The sequence below is a fragment of the Athene cunicularia genome (genome assembly GCF_003259725.1).
Source record: "Athene cunicularia isolate RWA chromosome 4 unlocalized genomic scaffold, athCun1 chr4_part2, whole genome shotgun sequence".
NCBI lineage: Eukaryota > Metazoa > Chordata > Aves > Strigiformes > Strigidae > Athene > Athene cunicularia.
Genome location: NW_020799099.1, coordinates 21,137,335 through 21,147,737, shown reverse-complemented (window position 1 = coordinate 21,147,737; position 10,403 = coordinate 21,137,335). Strand labels below are relative to the sequence as shown.

General features: G+C 41.1%; 1 protein-coding gene across 7 annotated transcripts in view; it reads left to right on the top strand.

Moving 5' to 3' along the window:
* Positions 1 to 1,525: 1,525 nt before the first annotated feature.
* The window catches only part of LOC113479736 (melanopsin-like), a 41,236-nt gene continuing 32,358 nt past the window's right edge, over positions 1,526 to 10,403 (top strand). For 2 of the 7 annotated variants that reach the window (XR_003398329.1, XM_026847997.1), the window contains exon 1: positions 4,173 to 4,547. Coding sequence is in view for 3 of the 7 variants with exons in the window: in XM_026847997.1 (XP_026703798.1) it covers positions 4,509 to 4,547 (39 nt within the window). In the remaining 4 variants the exon portion in view is untranslated. Of the gene's footprint in view, positions 1,659 to 1,961; positions 2,118 to 4,172; positions 4,548 to 9,333; positions 9,410 to 10,403 lie in introns of those variants that run through there. The other 5 variants (XM_026847999.1, XM_026847998.1, XM_026848001.1 and 2 more) reach the window with 5 other exon arrangements.

Below are 10,403 nucleotides of genomic sequence, written 5' to 3'. Positions count from 1 at the left end.
AACAAGAGAGATGCAATGAACAAAGAAAAAGAATAACTATGTAACTGTTATGATGTCTAATGTGTCATTTGGTGGATTTGAGCTTGGAACGTATAAAGCAATAGAAAGAACTGTAGTTGGCTTCCAAACCCATCTGCAACTGGCACTTTACAGAGATCAAGTCAACAGGTGGACCTGAAAAATAAAGCATCGAGATGCCAAGGTACAACTAACGGTAAGAGACAGCAGTTAATATGATTTTTTGTTTTACTGGGCATCTTCAGAGGAAGGAATTAGAACCTGTCAGGTCAAATAATTTAATGGAAATAAGGTGGTTCAGTAAGGAATGAAACCAAGGATGAAGTAATAAAGATCAATATACAATACCAGTATCTAAACATTTATGTATGACCATGATACCATAATCCTGGCTTTTATAGTACAATACATAACGGCATACTGTGTTTTCATTAAGGCACTTTTAAAAAATTATTTCTGTTCTGGCATATTATTAATTTTATTGTAACATATCCATCATGTGTTTGGGATATTAAATGCCAAATCAAACTTTGCTTTGAAATCTAGGCCTCCAGTTTAGGAAGTTCTGCTGTATTCTCCAACATTTATAGATTATTTGTGGGGTTTTATTTGTGTACACCACACTTGTAAGTTTTATGTCTGTGGGTGTATTTCTATCATCTTTAAAATCATCAATTAAAAGAGCTAATCTGAGAGGCAGAAATAATTTTAAGGTTGTCCTTGCAAAGCTCTGACTGCTGTTATGCTCCAGATGGAGGAGTCCCTCCAGATGAGCAAGTCCCTCAATAACTTTTAAAAACTTCTATTTCTACTACTTCGAGCCTTTTTTCTCCAGACACAGCTCAGTCTTACAAATCCTCTCCATTCATGTCTTTTAAAAGGGGAACTCTGAAGCCAGTTATGTTGAAAATACTTTCAATGCAATGAAGAAAAAATGATAGGGATAGAAATGCAACTATTTCTGTGATGTCTTTCTGGCCAGAGTGTAAGAAAAAGAGTCTCTCGAAGAGCATGCCTGCCATCAGATCCCTGCTCTTTTCACCACGTTTCAGTGCCTCTGAAGAGTTCAGCTTTACAAACATAACACCAGCAAGGCTCTGTGAGGTAAGAAATTCCTGTGTCTCATTCGGTGGTGTTCACTTTATTTTCTGCAGTTATTCAAGTGTCTCTGGAACAGGTGATGCTTGAATGTGAAAGCATATGCTGCAGATGAAATTTTGGTAACTCCAGGGTGAGTCTCTGGGAAGAAGCTACGTTTTATACCCAGTCCCTGTTCCTTGACAGAACAGGGAGAAATCCGGCTGTGGGTTAAGGCGTGTGGCTGCTCACATGTGCAGCAGGGCAAAGCCACCCTAACTGAGCCGTGAGGGGTTCATGGGCCGTGGGGATGGAGCGCAGAGCATGCAAGAAGAAAGCCAGAGCCGGGTTTGACCAGCCAGATGAGGCGGGGAGGGGGAGGCAGCGGGGGATGCTCGGCTGCTGTTTTCAGCCACCTAAAGGGGGGTTATAGGGAAGGCAGAGCCAGGCTCCTCGCAGCAAAAGCATTAAGAGGCCACAGGCAAATCGCTGCGAAGGAAATCCCAGACGCCACCCTCCATCCCTGGCTGCCCACACTGCCCGCCCAGGACCACGGGGAGCAGGTACGGAGCAAGGCAGAGCCCCGGCACTGACTGCCCGAGGATGCCCAGCCTCGGGGCTGGTACCCTTGGGGGCTCGGGATGCTCCCAGGGCAGAGGTAGCTAGCTGGGATGCCCTGGAAATAAGCTCCCCTGGGTGTCCATCCTTTTAAAAAAAATAAGATAAAAATTAAATTGTGGGGTATTTGGTTTTGGGCTTTTTTAAAGTCATCTTTTTGCACTTAAAACAGTCATGGAGGAGCCACTCAGGCTGAATAATGGGATCGGTGGCTCGCTGGGGGCTAGAGCTGCGGTTCGATATGCTCTTGGAGCTGCCAAGCTGGGAGCAGAGGAGGGCTTGCTTGCAAGTGGCTTTTTAAACCCTGGGTTTTCAAATGCTCCTCGGGATGAGTCGCAGCTCGGCAGTCCTGCACAGAACAGATGTGTGGAGAGAAGGGAGATGCTTTCAGCTGAACCCAAAAAGTACGTGCCAGGAGGAAGGCTTCAGAAAGTGGGAGCTGGGCAGGGAGAAGGGAAGGGAGCGTTTCTCTTCTGCTTTGTTTTCTAAGGAATGGTTTAAATTAATTGCTTCTCCTTTAAAAGGATTTTTTTTTTTTTTTTTGTGCAGCTGACACAGCTCTCCCCAAAGGGCAATGTATTTTCTCTGTGCTGGTTCATTTAGATTTTTAGGATGAATTTGGAGTTTTGGCTGATGGGAAAACTGACTATGCAGGGGAGGATGTAGCAGGTGATTTCTTATGATGGTACTCGTTGCGTCATCAAGATCTAGTTGATTAAACCTTATTGCGATCTGGTCGTTATAGTAGGAAAATTTCAAAGAAAAAGGAAAAAGCAGATTTGAGAGTTGTTATCCTTTTGTGGAGCGGATTAATGTAAAGTGACCTAAATGAACTGCTGTAGGAAGGTTTGTCAATTGTTTATAAGTTTAGCTAGGATTATTTGAAAACATTTGTAAAGAAAAGAGGATTTTCATGTGCATTGCAAATTAGTTGAGGATTTGGGGCAGAAGACTTAAGATAGGTCAGCAAACTAAATAATTTGTGTACCTGTGCCCTCATACTCCCCGTCCCTGTGTACACCTGACCTTATACCATTACAATACTTTGTACTGATTTTAGAATAGAATGTTTCCTCTTACCTTTGATAACTTGCCTGGACAATTTCATTAGCCAGTCCAGCCCTGGCATTCAAAGAAGTCTAGCAAGAATATTTGTTTATTTTTCTAGTCTTAAGAGTAGTAGAAAAAGGGTTATGGGAATGGTATGGGAGAAACTTTAGCTTGGGAGGGAAGCTGTGGATGTTGTCTCATTACAAGAAGTCATTGTGCTGGAATAAATCAAAAAAAAAAAAAAAAAAAAAAAAAGTTGGGCAAGCTCTGTATAAAGTCTTCTTAAGTAATAAATAAGTGGCAAGCAAACAGAAGTTTGAGCATGTTACTCATAACTCCAAGTTATTTAAATGCACTGAGTGTGTTCTGGCACTGCTGAAGGTCTTCACTTTTAATTGATTTTGGCTTTTTAATCACATCTTTATTATGGTGGCTGTGTAGGTTGTTTTGGGTTTTTTTGTTTAACTTTCTCTGAAGTTCCCTAGGAAGTCCAAGTTTTGTTCCCTGTCATATACTCGCCAAATTTGGAACTAGTTCACATTCTGTATTACTTTCTCTTGCGCTACACTTAGCTGTACAAAAGCCGTATGTGCAAATATAGCTCAGTCAGTTGATCAAAGGATTTAAAGTTGAAACTGTTTTGATATTGTTTGACTGCCTTCAGAGATTGCACATTATTCCCCACCAGGATGTCCCGTACTTCCAGTGTGCTGGGGTGCCAGCCTGCAGAGAGAGTGTGACTGCTGAAGATGGTCTGCTTAATCCAGAAGTCCTTAGCCAAGCAGAGTTTGAAGCAGAATTCATTGCTCATGCTACACGGCCCAGAATAGAAATGTGTGTCTGCATATCATTGCAGGTGATTAAATGAGGCTGATAACATTCCTGAACCACCAGAGCATGACAAAGCAATGTTACTAGATGAGATGATTCAGCCTTTGGTATCAGTGTACCCAAGAGTTTCTCAAAGTTATGCAAACATAACAAGAAACATGGAACTGCAACTCATTTCAGCTGCAATACAAGCCAAGCTCTCTGAACCCCCAAAAGCAGGAAATCTTAGAATTCTGGTGCAAGTGAATTAAAGGAGTTACTCATAATGCAGCTGAGAGGCCACTGACAGGCTTACTTGAACAAACTGCCTGCACTTTAATGAAGGACTCAAGAACATGGCCACTAGACACCTTTTATAAATTCTATCATGTTTCCCAGTCACCCTGGGAAACACTGAAAGAAAAAGATGTTGATCAAACTTCATGTGCAGCTTTGGTAGATACTGGTACTTGAGAGCATTCTTAGCAAGTAGGTAACTACCCATTGAGAAATGCCTGATACTGGATGGTAGTCAGTAGTTCAACACGTGATGTGACGCATGCAGAATGCATGGCATGATCCCAGTATGAGGAGTTGGGCTGCTGTGCAGCTGGATCACTATGTATGCCTCTGCGGCAGCCTGTTGCAGTGAGGTCCGAGCCTGGAGTCACCGGCTCTCCTGCTGAGAGCAGACCCAGGGAATGGTATCAGCTGCTTTGACAGCATTTGCAAAGTTGAAACATACCCTGGTAGAAAGCCCAAGAAACAGGCAGACAGACCTTCCTGATGTTTGCCGTGCAGACTGACAGAGCACTGCAGGAGGCTGCTGAGTTTAGTGGAGGATGCAGACCAGAAGACTTGGCGTTGCAGTAGACCACTCTCCAGAAGATGAGCATTAGCAGTGACACCAAGAGCACTAGGGAGCCCCTGGATTAATGCTGGTGCTTTGGAAAACTCGAGTGGCACTGCTGCAGGTAAGTGCTAGTAAGTTGCTCCTAAAGCAGCTGATGAGGGAAGGCAGGTTGTCCCCAGTACTGGAGGACTGGCTGCAAAATCTGCAGTATTTGCCGTCCCTCCACACTGCATGAGGCAGCAGTGTGATGGTGCTGCAAGACCCTTAGGTAATCCATTTATAATAGAATTATTTTGTATTCAGTCATAATAACTGTACAAATTCTGTGAAATTGCTTTTCAACTCCATCATTAGCTCAGTTTACAATAGAATTATTTTGTATTCAGCTGTAATGACTGTAGAAGTGCTGTGAAATTTCTTTTCAACTCCATTATTAGGTCAGTGTTTACCATTTGATCATAACAAAGCTAACAGCAATAAACTACTGTAAAGTCCAATACAAGCTTGCAATTAACAGTAACTATTTGTTTTCAATGGGCTCTTTTCTTGTGGAGAAATCTTAAAAAAAGAGTATTTCCCTTACTCTCACAGCTGTTGTGAGCAGATTGTCCCTTCACCTGTTTTTCTTTGGAGAGATGCTCTTTAGTGCGATGCTTTTCTGGAGTTGGGTGGACTGAAAAAAAGCTCGATGTGGGCTTAAATATAATTATGAACATGACTTGAGACCCACACAGTGTTTTGTTAGACTTACTTTTGTTTGTTTTGTGAGATTCTCCGTGCATATTACTTTGCTGGCTTGCTTATATGCTTTTTAAAAAATAAAGGTTCGGAAAGGGCTTGGTTTTGTCTGAGGTGAGAGGTAGGGTTCTGCAGAAAAAACTTGTGGGGTCTCCCTGAGGCTGAGCCTTTCTGACTTGACACAGTAAAACCAGATTTGAATTTAACCAGCTTGTGGGCTTCTCTTTTTGTAAACTGGTACTTTCTACTTAACTCAGAAAAGGAAGCCGCCTTGTGCTGAGATTTTCTTTTCTGGTAGTTCTTGCTGTTCCAAGCTGATGTTGCAAAGGCAGTGTAGAACTTGCTTCGAATGCACCCCCTATGTGGAGATTATTGTGTGAGAGGAAGATGATGTTTCCTAATAAAATGTGCTAAAACTTTTGTTACCTTTCATTTAGTCTTGAAAAGTGGTCTGCAGAATTAAAACAAGAGACCACATTAAACCAACTACATCATCTTTATTTTCAGTGTGCTACACACAGCAGTATAGAGGGAAATGATAAAGCTCCTTCACTGCTATATCAAAGTTGTCTTGATGCTTCTCCAGATCAAAGTAAAGGCACTTGCTTTTGTGTGAGATACTGTTTCTTCCTCCAAGATGAGCACTGCCATGAAATAATTGTTTTCTGAGAGCTACAGAAGTTAACTTTAATATACACACCTATTCCCACCAAATGTGTCAAAGTACGTTCTATTATGTTAGCATTTTATAAATCTGGGACTCTTTTGATTGCTGTAATTTCTCTCTATGCCCATATTGCAGTTCCTTATTAGTTTGCCAATGCTGCTTCAATCTTTCTCTGAAATAAGTCTTCAGCACTGCAGTAGCTTGCTAATCATAAATGGAATTGCCAGTTTCAACTGTTTCTTGGACATTGGTCTATTTGTTCCTTCAGCAATGCTAAATCCACAAAGAATTCTTAAGTGCTTCATCCTCCAGGTGACTAGAAAAGCAATTATCTCCTTCCTGGATGAGAGTTTGTTTTTCTGTTTGAGAGTTAAGGGAGGGTGTGCTACTGCCAAATGCTTTCATTTGGCAATAAATATTTGCCTTTCACTGCAGAGATGGGTCATCTTGAATACATCTCACCTGACAGTTTCCTTCTCTTTCCAGTCATCTCCATTATCTCCATTACCTGTGGTGGCTAGGTGCTTTGTTCTAAACAGAGTATTTAGAGTATCTAGTGGGAATCTGTCAGACTGAAATGCACAGGTCGTTGGACTAAGCAGTGTATCAGAGATCCAGTTAAATTCTCTAAAATTAATCAGAAAATAATCCAAAACCAGATTTTCATGATACTTGGGCATCTAACAGCATCTAACAGTGAAGATAAACACCAAGGACTATTTTCAGCAACACGGAAGAGTAGATGTATTGCCACCAGTGCAATCAATAGGTGTGAAGTGCCTAAAAACCTCTGGAAATCTGTCTTTTCATGCAGGACTTAAAGCCACAGAAGGAAAAACTGTTAGAAATGAAGTGGGGCACTTCTTGCAGCCTTCCTGTCCAAGAAATATGGTCCCTGTATAGATTATCTACTGAAGTTAGTCTACAGCATCTGGGTGCAAAACATGCATATAGGTTCATTTGGCTTTTGTTGTCTGTCCCCAGTTCCTTATGAAAGTAAAAGAAGCGAGGTAGGAAGATTTTCAGTTTGCTGAGACAACACACCTGTCCTCAAATAACTGAAATAATACTTCATTTTACTTATGTCTTAGACCTGTGGTTTTTAACTATATGCTTTGGAGGGTTTTATTTCCAGCATCATGGAGTATTTTAGATTGGAAGGGTGGCTGTCAAGACCCATATCCTTCTCCAAGTAGGGGTAACTTCCACATTTTGAAATTGTCTGTAGATGAAGATTCTGTGCTTCACCAGTATCATTGAAAACTTTGCCTGCTGCAGCTTGAGTCTGTTGCCTCTCGTCTGTTCACTGGGTACCTCTGGAAAGAGTCTGGCTCTGCCTTCTGCATACCCCCCTTCCATCCATAGAGGAATTTTAAACCAAAGCAAGCAGATATTACATGGCAATAATCCTCATTTTAGAGTGATTAGATATTTTTTGATCTAAACAGAAACTGAATGCTACAGTGTTCACACTAATTATCACAAATATGCTTGAAGTTAACAGATTGAGAACATGCACTTGTTGTCTTCCCCATGTTCTTCCTCAAAAGCATCTCTTGCCATTCTCAGGTGTAGGATACGGGAGTTGGTGGGACTCTGATCTGACTAATTTTAGCAGTTTTCGTGTTCCTAAATTTACATGATGGAATGATGCAAACTGCATCAAGAAGCTGTGGGGTTGCTTTAAATTGCCCTCCACCCTCGCTCTACCACCCATGACCAAAATTTCTTATTGAAATATGGAAATGACCCTAGCTGGTGAAGAATGTCTCTGGTTTTAGTTTCAGGCCTTCAGTTAAGAATATTTCCTGCAGAAGAAAAAATCAGTTTGTTTATAAACAGGGAAATGTAGAGAGTAAAATAGATTCTTTGGTAAAACTGCAGTTTGTTACGCTCAGCTAATAAAAATTGTAAATAAATATCACTGAAATGTAGTTAACAAAGTTTATTTCTACTATTATCATTGTGCTTCCTTCCTCATTCCCCACATTTCATCACAGGTGACAGAACAGAAAAAATACAGATCAGAGAATTACATGTATACATATGTATATATATGTATAGACAATATACATATTTTTAGAAGAAACATTAGAAAGACTATATAGGATTAGTATAAGTTATTAACATCTTGCCTTAACTGGTTTAGGATGTATTTTCATTTTGTAATCACCCTCTGAAAAGCTGATGCCAGCTTATGATTTTTTTTTTTTCACAGTCCTTAAAAATAAGCACCTGTTTTCATGGGAGCTTTTAATATGCAGGGCCCATTTCTCAGAGCAGTTTTCACACACAGATCTTCTGGCAGCGTCTGAGTGGGTCTCCCCGAGAAGCAGAACAGTGCAATGAAAAGACTACTAGCACCTAAATGAGATGCATAAAGCCAGAGGTGGCTGGTGAAGGATTCGCTCTGTTATCAACAGTAAGGAGGAAAATATTCCTTTCTTTGAAATAAAATATAAAGGTTCAGCTGTCCAGAAGCCAGAATGTATGTTCAAGCTTTTTGAATCCTCAGGGCAGGACGTTATATCCACTGGCAGAGACCAGCATTTTAAAATGTGGAACCAACGTTTATGGGCAGGCAAAGACATTTCTGTGTGTGCTCCTGTTAAAACCAGTAATGTGAACAACGCCTGACAGTGGCACTTGCTGCTGCTCAGCCTGAAGGCACAGGAGTGGGAGAGGGCTTGATCCGGGCAGGCAGTGGGGGCTGCGGTACCACATTGCCATCAGCAAACAGTGGAAACCCATGACATTGCTTCTGAGGCGTGGTGGGCAGGCTGGAGCAGGAGCATCCTGGGTGGAGGCATCTGTGGCTGGTGAAATGGGAGCAGCAGTCATCTAGCAGCCTGGGATGATAAAATGAAACAGGACAAGCTAAAGGAGCTCAAAGGAGGCAGAGAGGGAAGAGCAGTTCAGATGAAGAGGCCATGTTATGCCAAAGGGTTACAGCACCACTGAGTTCAGAGTACTCTCACCACTGAGTGGCAAACATAGAATAAAGGGATTTCTTTTTTTAAGTGAACTTTGTGTGATAATTAAAGAGCTGCAGTTAGCAGTAAGATGCTCAGAGGGAGAAAAATAACCTATGAAAGTATGATGCATAAGATAAAAACTATTTGCTGTAGCATATAAATGATCTCTCAAGACTGCAAAATTTCCTATATTGAAGAAAATCAGTGTCATGTTCTGACTACACATTATTTTCTTTAACATGCTCTAATGCTCTAAAACATATATCCTGATATTTCTGCCTACTGCTTTGTTGTTGCACTGTGCTAACAGTCATCTGTTCCCTCATGGCCAAACAAATATGCATTGAACTGCAATAGTCCAGCTAGTTTTGATGCAATGTTAGCATTGATTAGATTTGTTCAGCATGCTGCCTGCCTAGGCATGCATAGCTTGTGTTGAAATTTATGGTGAATTTGGACATAGCATCAGATAATTTTTAAGGCATTTGTGGCTAAGGGGACAATATGGTGAGGGGGGTCACATTAAAGAACTGGTTGTGCTGGCATGCAAGCCTGTGAGAGAGGAGAAGGGGAAGATGGACTCAACACAATTAACAGCTTCTGGTAGTGGGCTTTTTATTCGCTTGTTTTTCAAAAACGCTTAAGTCATGGTTGAATTTGGTTCTTTTAGGTTTTGTGCTCTCAGGTCAGCTTTGGATGTGTTTAAATAGAACATCACATTTCTGTGGAGGAAAACATTGTGAAGACCTGGTTAATGCTACCTGTCTTGATTGTACAAATACACCAGGACTACCCTTGGAAAACATTCCTTTGGTATCTTGCTTTAAAACTTTCAGATCTTGGAGTAAAATTCCATCGCCTCAAGGTTTGATTATAGTAATTTGGATTAAGGCAGGGAAAAAAAATGTGCTAGTTACTTGCCAGTTCTTCCCCACAAAAACAAGGGAGTGAGTAACACAGTGTTCCTCTCAAGGCCAGGTTGTGCAGGCAGGCTCAGTAGAATAACTTGTATAACTTGGAGTAAGGCAGCACGTTTGCTGCCCCCTGCCCAAGGGGTGCAGATAGTGCTCGAGCTGGAACGCAAGCCAGCTGGGCAGGTTTTTAATTGTTGTGTTCTTTTGTACTTGTTTTTTGTACTCAGAGGAGCAAATGTGTCTTTTATCACCGATTTCAGTGGTGTGGCTGGGGATGTACATAGAAAGCAATGTCCATGTGCTTTCTAGAACAGACTTTACGTTTTAAGGTTCTTTTAGTCAGTCTCCAGAGGGATGAAAGTATCCTCTTAGAGAGCTTTGTAACAAGCAGATATTAAAACTTGTACTTATTTTCACTTTTATTGTTTATTTCTGATTGCCATACTGGTCTCATGTGAATCATTTTTATATCATGTCTTATTAATTATAAAACATCAGAATTATTAATACTCCTTTCTTACATTGACTCATAAGGCTGGATACGTAGACATCTGAGTTTGCCTACCTTGCTGAGTATCTAACTGGTTTATTCTCATGATACTGAGAACTTGATCAGGTTTTGAGTTTTCTCTTTGTTTTCTTTTGAGATTTTTCTACCATCACCACCCCACCCCCACCCCCCC